At 41.1% G+C, this 13704-nt stretch overlaps 1 protein-coding gene across 3 annotated transcripts in view; it reads left to right on the top strand.

Moving 5' to 3' along the window:
* Positions 1–13704, top strand: part of BMP5 (bone morphogenetic protein 5) — a 69935-nt gene that overhangs the window by 27546 nt on the left and 28685 nt on the right. For all 3 annotated transcript variants that reach the window (XM_077811592.1, XM_077811591.1, XM_077811590.1), the window contains exon 3: positions 7613–7761. In XM_077811592.1, coding sequence (XP_077667718.1) covers positions 7613–7761 — 149 coding nt within the window. The remainder of the gene's footprint in view (positions 1–7612; positions 7762–13704) is intronic.

Genomic DNA, 13704 nt, shown 5'->3' with positions numbered 1-13704 from the left:
CTGTTCTGGATGAGCAAATGTCAGAATTGCATGCCCAATTTAAGTGGCCAATGTTAAAAAAGTTAACCTTCATTGAAATATGGATTCCATAAGCCAAGTTTCATTTAACTACTGTATACTGTACAGTTCAGCTTTATTTATTTTTGTCAAAGCAAGAGCTGTACTGATTTTTTTTAAATGTTATTTATTGTTTAAATACTGCCAAGGACTGTTATGTGTGTCTGTGAGTGAGTTAGGCAGTGTAGTTATGGCCGTGTCAGTCCCAGGATATTAGAGAGACAAGGTGGGTGTGGTAATATCTTTTACTGGGCCAGCTTCTGTTGGTGAGAGAGAGAGAGAGATACACATTTTGCTCCATGGGATTTCCATATGTTAAAGTTTAATGCAAATAAAGCATTACAAGTGGACAAAGCAATAATCTTTGAGTGCAAGTTTACAGAAAGCTCTATAGGACAGATTGTCAAGTGTGTCCAGCACCTAAATAAATAATTAGATTTTCAAAGGAGCTCAGCACCCGGAAGTGCTCATTTTAACCTAGCAGCAAGCCCAGTCCTGGGTTCTCCCTTTCCTACTGCTAACCCTGAAAATAGTCCTTCAAAATGATGTAGAGAATCTCCTGCTTAAATATGTGGATCCAAATAGTCAAAAGATCTCAGAACTTGGCTTTCATGGAAATTCTTCCTTTTGAGAATCTGGCCACTTCTTTAGGTGTCTACATGGGAACAGCTGGATACTAAGCTGTTTTGAAAATCTGGTCCTTCATTATTTTAGCAGGAGACTTCATACCTCACCCGAAAGGGATATTTTCAGGGTTAGTAGCGGGGAAAGGGAAATGAAAACCCAAAATTGGGTATCATTTTACAAAACAAAGGAATATTGTTAAAATGAGAATCTTACTCAGAATATTACTCACCACAGAAAATGGTCACTTGTAACCAGAATGTTGCCTCTTATAGATCTGCAGAGCAGGAGCTGATTTCCTGGGCATGCATGTTGCAAAAAATTCAAAAGAACTGTGACAACAGGTTCTAAAAAGGTACTGTGAGGAAGAGGAGAACGTGAGGGGACATCGATATCTTTAAATAGATATAAATTAAGGTGTGAATGAAACAGGGTTTTCAAATTCAAATTTGAATTCAAATTCAAACAGGATCTTCAAATTCTATAAATTCAAAAGACTGATAAAGAAGTCCAAGTCCAAAGGGCAGCTCCACTGCCATTTGCTTGTGCTGAGGTCTGAAACCTGCACAGCTTGTTGGATTCCCAGCTGCCAAATAACAGTGGTTGCCAAGAATGTGTTTATCATTTGTGCTTGGCAAGAAAGTTCTTTGTTTTGGTTTTCAGACCTGGTTACAGTTATTCATGGGTCTGTCACCTCCAGGTTGTACTCTACAAGGGGGCTACATGAGAACCATTCTGCAACTGCTTAGTAAGCAATAGGTACTTGGGGCTATCCATTAGCTCCTGAGTGAAACCAAACATTGGTTTGGACATTAAAAACCCTAAATGGTTTAGGTCCTGGTCACCTCAGAGGCCTTCCTCCCAGTATGATACCACAGTAACTGCTGTCAGCTGACTTCTTCAGTAAGATAGTCTCTTGGTTTAAGCAGGGAAAGTGCTGGGGCATCTGGGGTGCTTGAGAAGTGGTCCTAGATTCTGGAAGACACTTCTTTCCACCATTTGGACCACCAGAGCCCAGTTTTGTTGACTTTCAGGTCACCAGCAAAGACTGTGTACTCCTAGACTTTTTCTGTCTCTGTGGCTGTTTGGCCACACATGTATGTGAACGACGCTTCGGGTTTGCATATGACAGCCTGTGATGAGATGTACAGGCCCCACACGGATGAGGAAGGGGCCAGAGAAGCCCTTATGGAAGGGGTAATCTCACCCCTCTGGCTCTGTCAATCATCCATGATAGGGAGGAAGCTGCAGCCAGCAGGGAGGGGAGGAGGAGGATTGCCCTAAGCAGTAGACTGCAGGAGTGACTTCTGAAGTTGTGGAGGGAACTCCTAGGCAGGAAGCCTTCACCCCAGCCCTGAGGAGAGTACAACGAACTCCCAGGGTAAGGGAGACAGGCTGAGCTGATCTCAGAGACCCGGCCAGAGCGATTTCACCAAACTCATTGCATGGGTCTGTATCATTGGCAGTAGGGTGACCAGACAGCAAATGTGAAAAATCAGGACAGGGGATTTGGGTGGGGCAGGGGGTGGAGGGTAATAGGAGCCTATATAAGAGAGAGAGACCCTAAAATCGGGACATCTGGTCACCCTAATTGGCAGCATTATCGATGTGCCACTCCCCTTTGCAGGGAACACAAGAAGGGAGTACAGTAACTTCTCACTTAAAGTCATCCCACTTAACATTGTTTTGTTGTTACATTGCTGATCAATTAGGGAACATGCTCATTTAAAGTTGTGCAATGCTCCCTTATAATGTCGTTTGGCAGCTGCCTGCTTTGTCCACTGCTCGCAGAAAGAGCAGCCTGTTGCAGCTAACTGGTGGGGGCTTAGAACCAGGGTGGACCAGCAGCCCCCCTATCAGCTCCCCATTCCCCTAAGTTTCCTCTGCAGCAGCTGCTCAACAGGCTATCAATTGCCGGCAGTTCAGTTGTCCCTCCCCCCACTGTCATGTGCTGCTCCTGCCCTCTGCCTTGGAGCTGCTCTCCAGAGCCTCCTGCTTGCTGTGGGGGGGGGAGGGGAAAAAGTGGGGGGCTAATGCCAGGGTGTCCCCCTCCCCCCTGTTCCTGCACCCTGCTTACCCCATCTTGCATAGAGCAGGGGGGGACAAAAGACAGGGCTCAGGATGGAGGGAGCTTCCTGGCAGCAGCTGCCCTCTCAGCTTGCTGATTAACTTAACAAGGTAGTCTACTTAAGAGTGGGGTCTGCTTACTTAACGGGGAAATGCGCATCTTTCTCTCGCTCACGGTGTGTGTCTCTGTCTGCCAGGCTGTCTCCCCTCCCTCCATTCGTGCTGCCTTGAGGAGTGTGAGGCTACATTAACAATAATGCATTAACCCTGGAGGGGGTCAGCCAATTGCTAGTTCATCATTTAGCAGTAAGGCATTCCCTGGGAAATATCCCACCCTCTGACTCCACCACCTCAACCAAGCTTCACAATCATTGTCACGGTGTAGCAGTATTAAATTGTTTGTTTAAATCTGTGTGTGTGTGTGTGTGTGTGTGTGTGTGTGTGTGTGTGGTCTTTTGTCTGGTGAAAAAAATTTCCCTGGAACCTAACCCCCCCATTTACATTAATTCTTATGGGGAAATTGGAGTCACTTAACATCATGTCCCTTAAAGTTGCATTTTTCAGGAACATAACTACAACGTTAAGTGAGGAGTTACCGTATCACTGAATGTGTGGGGGGTTGTGGCTTTATTTTGATCCCCCAGCCAGAGAGACTAAAGGAGGCCCATAAAGGGCAGAGCCCCGAGGCAAATAGTGGGTAAATGGGGCCTTAGTACTGACCACCTAGTATAGCTCACTGGCTGTGGTCAGGCTCCTCCACCCACCTGAGGGAGGAACCCCTATGGACTCTGTTACACAGCCTCTCAACTTATCCCAAGAATACATAAAGCATGGGCAATAGTGCAAGATTTTCTACATAGCTTTGCCAATGTGCTCCAACCCTGAGCTGGACTGACCATTCCCAGTGACAAAAGTAATGCAATCCATCGGCCAAATACTTGGTTCTGGTCTGGTGGCACAGAGTCATGAGCTTAACTAGTCATGTGCTTTGCGGAATTGTCAGGTGCCATAAAGACGCCGTAGCAGAGCCCTTGATTCAGGGAGTGAGGGTAGGAGAAAAGGAATACTAGTGGGATATCTCTAGCTAGCTGCTGTAGTGGTCCTGAGGTGGCCTGGGACAGATCTGCCCCAGGATTCAGGGGCTCACAAAGATGATTTTGTGAACCTTTATCCTGCCCAGCTCTTGCAATCAGAGAGCAGCTCAGCTGGCCGTTGGGGATCAGGAGCTGCACATCCATTCTGTCCAGAGCTGCCTCTGCTGAGACTCTCAGCTGGGGTGGATTTTCTATCATGGACAGCTGACCACGAGGGACTGGACTGAGGTCACCAAACACATTATGCTTAGACACACAATAGCCTTTCTTGTGGTAAAATCTTTGTCACTACCAGAGTATGTTATGATGGAGGCATTTTTCCCCCCTGAATTTTGTAACCAGATGTTCACTGTTTTGTTCAATCTTTTCTTTCAGGCTACTTCATCCCCTTTCATGTTTTCATTACATGTGATAGGCTACTTTTTCATAGAAAATATGAAATTTTGCATTTTGAATCTGAATGTTGAAGCTGCCTATCATTCAGAATGGACCCATGCTTGCTTTCATTGGATAAAAGGAGAAAATCCACAAAATGTGGTGCACTTTTGGGTGAATTGGGCTAAAATTAAGGGTCACATCCTGGCCCCAGTTAAATTAATGGTAAAACTCCCACTGATTTCATGGTGGGCAGTATTTCACCCTGAGTTTGAAACAAAATGTGAAAAAAGTCAAATTTTTGTTGCAAATATTTTGAAGTTCTGTATTAAGTTACTATTTACCTGGGCTAGATTCTTTGCAGTGATCTAGAAGTGAAAGTCTCTATATTGTATTACCATTCCCTTGAGCTATCATTTCTTGTTTTCTGTAGTTCCCTAAAATGAATAACTTTTCCATACGTGAAGCCAAGGAGAAAGAGTAATCCCTTTGTTACAGCCAGTTACACTACCTGATTCTGCTGCGTGAAGAAGGAAGAACCAAAAGACCGAAGTACCAATGCCAAAGGGTAGCCAAGTTCATGTCAGCTGCAGCAGTGCAAGTAGACTAAGTTATATTGGCCAGCTCTGAGATCATTAGTTGGGCGAAACTCCCTTTAGGGATTTTGTCTCTAAGAAGGAGTTGAGGACTAGACCCATTATTAGGGGCTTGTTTCACTATTGTATAAGAATGTTCCGCTCCAATTGGCTTTTTCGTGGATATATCTGAGGGCATATTTGGAATCTTTCTGGTACAAGTCAAAAACATCGCAGTTATTAGCTTTGTGAATCAATAAGGGAGAATAACTAAGAGAGGGAGTGCAAATCCAAAGGTTCCTAACTCCTTAGGCATGTCCACACCACAGCCCTAAGTTGACCTGTGTTAGGTCAACTTCCAGCCACTGCAGTAATTACTGATGTCCACACTACCCACCTTCTGTCGGTGGTGCACATCCTTACCAGGAGTGCTTCCATCAACTGAAGAGGGGCAGAGCGGGTGTGTGTGTGCGGCGGGGGGGGCTGAAAGCCAGGGCTTGAGCTCTGGGCAGCTCCCCACTGTGAGCCCAGCTGCCCTCTCCTTTCCCCCGCCCTCCCTCAGCTTTCACCTCCCCACTCCAGCCTGGGCTTTGCAACTCCCCGCTCCCAACCCAGAGAGTGAGTGTGTGTGTGTGTGTGTGTGTGTGGCGGGGAGACAGCTGCTTGAGTTTCTAGGCTTTCTGAATGAAGAACAGGGAGCCTTCAGGCAACAGCCAGCTGGGAGTGGGGAGTCGGGGCAGCTGAGCTCTAGCTGCCTGGCTTTCTTGTCAATTTCATGGTGCCAGCATAGAGCGCTGAAATTGACAAGACAGCCAACAGCCAAAGTAAGTAAGGCAGCGTCCACACAGACACTGATGCCCTAACTAACATAAGCATATGCCTCTTGTGGAGGTGAAGTTATTATGTTGATGTAGGAGGGCACTTACATTCGCAGGGCAAGGCTGTAGTGTGTACACTGACATAATTGTGTAGTGTAGACCAGGTCCCTTGTAAAGGGCTCTCCTGCAAAAATGACAGATCTGGAATAAAGGCTAATTTGAGTCTTAAAGAAAATCATGTTTAACAGACATTATCACATGGACTCCTTGGTGGGGAGTGAGTATGAAACTACCAGTTCTGTTATCATTGTAAAGTTGTTTCAGATGTGTTTTAAATATTTACTACAAAATCCTGAGTTTTGTAAACATTTTTTCCTGTTTGTTTTTAATAATTTAAGTAATTTGTTCTTGAAGAGAATAGTAAACATTAAAACAGTCAATTTTTAAAAATCTCATATTTTTGCTCCAAAATAGTATTACAGAATTGTCATCTTTGTGTACATTTGTTACTAAGTGATATAAAAATATTTATAAATAACCATCTTAGAAGGCCATCTCATTTACAGCTAGATGTTTAATATTTAAAGTTCCGACAAAACTGCTTATTAGAGGAAAATTAGGCATTTAAGACCCCCGAGAATACCTTTTATGAGCTTGTGGTATGCTGTTAATGTGTTCAGTGCTTGAGTAGCGGGTCAGGGTCTCGTGAATTGTAGGATTTTTTCATGTTGGTTATACCCAGAGGAAGCAGTATGTTTTCTTCTTGTGTGGTCATTAACACATTTCTGCTATAATCAAATAGATAGGAGCGCAGCAGGAGAATGTCCTCACTAGCATTATAACTTAACAGAGAAATTGGGGAGCACTGGCTCAATGTGATTGATCTTGTTTTAATAAAGAGCCAGTCTCCTCTCCAGAGGTCACCTTTTATTAGCCCTGATCCTGCAAACACTTACCCACTTGTGTGTACTGTAGTCTCTTGGGGGTCAGTTGGCCTGATGCTTAGAGATGCTGAACCCTTGCAGCTCCCATTGACTATTATGAGAGCTGAGGTGCACAATATCTCTCAAAATCTTGTGTGTAAAATTACTCATCTGTATACATTTGCAGAATCAGAGCCTATGTCTGCATTTAAAACTGACAGTTTAGACATGCCAGTTTCCACCCGTCATGTCACTGTGATATCCATCTGCACAGCTGCTGGCTGAAGTATCATTTACCCAAGGCCACCATAATTTTTAACCTGTTCGTTTCATATTTTATAAGCTTGTTGTCCCTTTGTATTTCTTTAACATATAATCTTGGTGTGTGCAGTTATCAGTATAGTTTTTAGAGAAGGATGGATTAAGTTTGACTTGAATCATTTACCATTAATTCTGACAGAAATAATTTTGAATCAGATACTTTACTTACTAAAAGATTTCTGAGGTTATAAAATCTTGCCCACCATGGCAAATAGGGGTAAGAATGTTTACCTTGAACTTGCATGCTGCTTTAAGAAAAGTAAACTGATACCGATATTATTATTATTTTATTTATTTGTAGTACAGTTGTGCCCACGAAGCCCCAATCATGGATCAGGGCTTATTGTGCTAGGTACTGTACAAACAGAAAGAGATGATCCACACCAAGCACTTAGGGTATGTCTGCACTAAAATCCAGACTGATTCCTAGCTTGAGGCGACACACCTTTCATATGCGCTAGCAAGCTAAAAATAGTAGTGTAGCCGTGGTAGCTATATGACTGCCTGGTGTAGAGAACTGGCTGTGGTCAGGTTCACTCCCTGAGAAAGGAACCACCAAGGACTCTGTTATAGGCAGTCTCTTTCCAGGGGAAACAGCTAAGATATGCAAATACCCTGTGTCACAGCAAAGGAAGACCAAAAAGCTGTGCCTCATTGCTCACATGGGCCTTGTCAGATCACTCTCAGGAGTGCAGATCAACACAAGAAACAATGACTTTGCTATTGCCCTAACTTTCTGCTGTTTGTTTTTAAAATAGGGATGCAGAACTGTTCCTGCTGGACACAAGGAAGACTCAAGCTTTTAATGTGGGCTGGCTTGTATTTGATATCACTGTGACCAGCAACCATTGGGTGATTAATCCACAGAACAATTTAGGCTTGCAACTCTGTGTTGAAACTGGGGATGGTAAGTTACAGTTTATACCTCATTTTATATGCTTGGGGTGTGGCCTGCAAGCCCGCTGTGTGCAGGACCAATTTGAACTGCAATGGATAAAAGTTGTACTTGCTGCTGGTTGACAGGATGAGACTGCTAACTTACCCTGTCACCTCCACAACATGTTCTCAATGTAATAGAATATGGTGATTTTACAAACTGGAGTGAGTCTGATTACACCTAATGAACACTTAGGTAAGATTTATTGTATGGAACTGCCACTAATGATTACCCATAAGATGACAGGGACAAGACGGGTGAGGTAATATCTTTCATTGGAACAATTTCTGCTGGTGAAAGAGACAAACTTTTTGAGCTATACAGAGCTCTTCTTCAGGTCTGCAACACAGAGAATTCCCATAAGATATACATTCATAGAGTTTAGACAGACCCTTCTTTTTTTTAAAAAAAAAAAGAAGAAGAAAAAAGTCTTGCCCTAGGTAGTCATGGCTTCATTTTTCATCCAAGAGAAATTATCTTAACAGTCCTCTGTTGAAAATTATGACTTTTGTGGGCCCAAAGCTCCTACCCATGCTACCTCCAGAGCCCTGGCCTTGACTGAACTGCCCAGAGTCCTCTCCACTAGAACCACCACTGAGCTGCCGCCTCTAGAGAACGATATGGAGGAAGAAAGAACTAGGTCCGACGTTTTTTCTTTCCTATGAGATTCAAAAATGTTTTCCCATCTTGAATTGGGTCAAAAAGTTGAAATCTTAAGAAGTTTCACAAACTGTTAAGTCAAAAAGGTTTTCAGATTGGGTCAATTGATACATTTCAACCTTTTAAAAACATTACCTTTTAAAAAACGTAGATAACTAGGGTTTGTCTTCACTACCCGCCGGTTTGACCGGCAGCAATCGATCCAGCGGGGATCGATTTATCGCGTCTAGTCTAGATGTGATAAATTGATCCCTGAGCACTCTCCCATCGACTCCTGCACTCCAGCGCCGTGAGAGGCGCAGGCAGAGTCAATGGGGAAGCGTCAGCAGTCGACTCACCGTGGTGAAGACACCATGGTAAGTCAATCTAAGTACGTCGACTTCAGCTACGTTATTCACGTAGCTGAAGTTGCATAACTTAGATCAATTTCCCCGCCCCCAGTGTAGACCAGGGCTAAGATGTCAAAACATTTGGTTTTGAAACCAAAATATGAAACTTTTATTTTGAAAATATATGTTTTGAATGGGGAGGTTAGTTGAAACCTACCTTGTCCTGCAAAATTCCTGATCAGTTGTAAAGCGAATACTTGAACCCTATGCAGTAACCTGGGTTAAAATTCATACCACTTTCCCTCACCTAGCTTTAGGGCAAGGAATGGGGAAGGGAATAACCCCAGTCCCCTGCTGAATAAAAAATCTGCCATCTTACTAAAATAGCAACTTGTCTCTGCTCAACCAGACATTCACACCCCTGGTTATACTGGTCATTTAAAAGTATGTCTTCTAAACACAGCTGCATACAGTTTATGCATAAATGCAAGTTTAGTTACAAAGAATATTCTAGAGAATTTAGCCTCTACATACGCATCATTAAAAACCAATTAAAAGTGAAATACTAGTAAACTGAGTTATCATATGATCTCTGAAATGGTTTAACTAGCCCATACTCCACAAAAAGTCTTCCAAATTAAACTCTTGACCTGTCAGTTTAGTATTTGTGTCGGAGGTCAGGTGATCTATGGTGTCAGTTAATCTGAACATTAGCTGACATGACGTTAATAAGGACCAGAAGAAATTCTGGGGTCAGGATTGATATTTTTCTTTTTTCCTCTGCCTAGGCAGCACTTTCTCATTGTTAATGATCTGGGTTCAGAAATTGCATTTCTCATTCATCAGTCTGTGAACATTCCCAGCTTTAGAAAGTCTCCCCAACTCCTTCTCTGATAGGTCCCCACCCAGGCCCTTGCCTTATGAAGATATTGCCCATTTTTATTCACAGATCTAAGAGCTCCTTTTTGCTGAAGTTACTGTGGGAACAGATGTTTTCAATAAGTGAGACAATAATAAATAAATGAGGCTTCAACAGTTTTTCTGTCATTTTTTTAATCTGACACTGCATTTTAGTATATGGTTTTTGGGAGACTGCAAACCTTCCACGAAGTAGCTTGCTTGCAGGATCATAAGTTAGCAAATGCTTGCCGCTGAACATAGGCACATCGGTGGGAATATCCTTGGTAGTAAGTATGCACCCATTAGTAAGTGTTAGTAGATCAGGCTATTAGGTAACTAACACGCATTGGTGCATTCAAAGGGGGTAAATCACCATCTTAATTTTTCCAGAAAGCTATTGGTTTAAAATTACTGTCTTGCTGTATGGAAAATGCCTGTGAACTCTTAACTGAAAAACTACTTTCCACCAAAATGAGTTATTTTTCAAAAACCATATTGCAGTGCTCTGATAAAGTATCCTTCCACTGTCATATTGTCTACTGACAACTGGTGATTCTCTGCCAAATTCAGCTCTTGGTTACAGAAGTGGACTAAATCCAGAGTAGCTGCATCATCTTCTGACATGCAGCAAAGACAGATGTCAACTCATTCAAGAAATTATATAAAATTAATAGGGCTGTCAAGAAATTAAAAAAATTAATCTTACTATTAATCACACTGTTAAACAATAATAGAATACCATTTATTTAAAATTTTGTGGATATTTTCTATATTTTCAAATATATTGTTTTAAATTACAACACAGAATACAAAGTATACAGTGCTCATTTTATATTTATTTTTGATTACAAGTATTTGCACTGTAAAAATGATAAACAAAAGAAATAGTATTTTTCAATTCACCTAATAAAATCCCTTTATTGTAAAGTGCAATCCCTTTATCATGAAATTTGAACTTACAAATGTAGAGTTATGTACAAAAAACCTGAATCCAAAAATAAAACAATGTAGAATTTTAGAGCCTGCAAGTTCACTCAGTCCTACTTCTTGTTCAGCCAATCACTCAGACAAACAAGTTTGTTCACATTTGCAGGAGATAATACTGCCTGGTTCTTGTTTACAATGTTGCCTGACAGTGAGAACAGGATTTCTCATGGCACTGTTGTAACAGGAATCGCAAGATATTTACGTGACAGATGCACTAAAGATTCATATGTCCCTTCATGATTCAACCACCATGCCAGAGGACATGCATCCATGCTGATGATGGGTTCTGCTCGAGAACCATCCAAAGCAGTGCGGACCGACGCATGTTCATTTTCATTATCTGAGTCAGATAAATCAACCTTCTGCTGGTTGATTTCGTTTTTGGTGGTTCAGGTTCTGTAGTTTCCACATCGGAGTGTCGTTCTTTTAAGACTTCTGAAAGTCTTATGCTCCACACCTCATCCCTCTCAGATTTTGGAAGGGACTTCAGATTCTTAAACCTTGGTTTGAGTGCTGTTGCTATCTTTAGAAATCTCACATTGGTACCTTCTTTGCGTTTTGTGAAATCTGCAGTGAAAATGTCCTTAAAATGAACAACATGTACTAGGTCATCATCCGAGACAGCTATAACATGAAATATATGACAGAATGCGGGTAAAACAGAGCAGGGGACATACAACTCTCCTCCAAGGAGTTCACTCTCAAATTTAATTAATACATTTATTTTTTTAACGAGTGTCATCAGCATGGAAGCATGTCTTCTGAAATGGTGGCCGAAGTATGAAGGGGCATATGAATGTTTAGCATATCTGGCACGTAAATAACTTGCAATGCCAGCTACAAAAGTGCCATTCAAATGCCTGTTCTCACTTTCTGGTGATATTGTAAATAAAAAGAGGGCAGCATTATCTCCTGTAAATACAAACAAGCTAGTTTCTTTTAGCTATTGGCTGAACAAGAAGTAGGACTGAGTGGACTTGTAGGCTCTACAAGCAGGCTTTACATTGTTTTGTTTTTGAGTGCAGTTACGTAATGCAAAAATCTACATTTGTAAATTGCACTTTCTCAACAAAGAGATTACACTACTGTACTTGTATGAGGTGAATTAAAATACTATTTCTTTTGTTTTTCATTTTTAAAGTGCAAATATTTGTAATAATAATATAAAATTTGATTTCAGTTACAACACACAATACAATATACAGTATGTGAAAATGTAGAAAAACATCCAAAATATTTAATAAATTTCAATTGGTATTCTATTGTATAACAGTGTGATTAATCACAATTTTTTTAATTATTCATGTGAGTTAACTGCAATTAATTGACAGCCCTAGAAATTAACAAATACATGATCATTCTCCTTATAAAAATAATATGAAAAATAAAAATAGGTGATTTCCTGCCTGCCTCCCAAAAATTGATATTGCATTATTTCACCAATGTATTTTTAATTCATAAATTACTATTCCTATCCATCAGCAATTGTTGTAAATTAATATAATCTCAGGATGTCTACCTACAAGGTGATATAGAGCAGAACACTGAAAAGCAGTATGTGTTCGAATTGTGGCGCTGCCTAAAGTTATTGGTTACTTGACGCTTCCCATTATGAGACTCTGTTTTTGGCAAGTTATAAGCAACCGAACTTTAACCATTTGGGCTGAAATTTTCCATATGAAGTGTATGCTTGAGGCTGCATTTTTATTTTATTTTTTAATTTCAGCAAAATTGGTTCAGCTCTTTGCTAGAATCAGAAGAGAAGCAGGAACTGACATTGTTTTGCCCGTGTTAAAAAATGCTTACAGCCGTAAGGGTATGGAATGTAAGAACAGGGTTTGAACTCAGGCCCAAGCCTAACCCCCCACCCCCCCATCCATCTACACACAAGTCATGCTTGAGACCAGGGCCTGGTCTCAAGATCCCATGGGGTGGAGGGTCTGAGACTGAGTGAAGCTAGGATCTAGGATTCAAGCTCTAATGGGCCTGAGTCTACACTGCAAAGCAATAGACTCATACTCTGGGAGTCCATCAAAAGTGTTCCACGATACCAGGGGTCCGATTTTTTTTGTCTTCTGGACATTGAAGTTCTGTGGACAGTCAAGTTTTCCCACACAACACCATGAATGAAGGGCTAGAGTGACCACAGTTTGGGAGGGTTCTAGGAAGTCCTGGGATATGAATGGTAGGTCTCGGATAATAATGCTGGAGTCCCAGGGTTCAACAATTCCTAACCTGGAGTTACGAATGAGTGTAGATGCTCAAACCCAGGGTCTACTCACCCTGTGCTTACATAGCAGTGTATACATACATTTAATGTTCTTTAAACATAGGTTTTTGGGTATAATCATGGATATAAAACATAGTATTGGATATAAAATAATATTCCTACTGCAGAAGAAATTTTAGCTGCTTTTTTTTCAGGAGCTTCATGTAAATTCATCTTCTTTTAAAGAGTTAAATATTTAAAAGTTAAATATTCTTGAATACCCTATGGGAGGCATTCAGTAAGAAAATTTGGAAAGAAAGAGGTGAAGCAATTTGTTGGCACTAGCATCAAAATTCAGTTAATAATGAGAGATTGTATAGGTAGAAAGTAATCTTTTAACTTACACATTAGAGAAATTGTCTAAGTACAGCTCATCTTTATATAGATATTACTCCTGTCTTGTTCCCAAAATCAGATGACAGGTAATTTTCCGCTTAAGTGCGAGTGCCACAGGCAGTTTGAATTTCTATGCCTGACTTGTCTGATTTCTGTGATGTTTTAGCTAAATGAAGACCTTCATTTTGAAAGGTAGTTCTCCTCTTTCCTCACTTTTTTAACTTTTCAGTTGATTCATGCCAGAAGAGTACACATCCATAGTGAGTAAAGATTTTGGTAAAGTTCTAGGAGAGAGTTATGCTGTGCAACTTCTTTAGTTTAGTAATAGGAAAATCATCCTTAGATACTCTTAGAATTTTGGTCTTAAGGTTTTCATTATTTTTATTGAATTGCATTTATTTCTGGAACCTATTATACTATAAACATAGACCA

This window comes from Eretmochelys imbricata, chromosome 3 (genome assembly GCF_965152235.1).
Source record: "Eretmochelys imbricata isolate rEreImb1 chromosome 3, rEreImb1.hap1, whole genome shotgun sequence".
In the NCBI taxonomy this organism is placed as follows: Eukaryota; Metazoa; Chordata; order Testudines; family Cheloniidae; genus Eretmochelys; species Eretmochelys imbricata.
The sequence above is the reverse complement of the archived record's forward strand: the minus strand, read 5'-3'. Positions and strand labels throughout refer to the sequence as shown.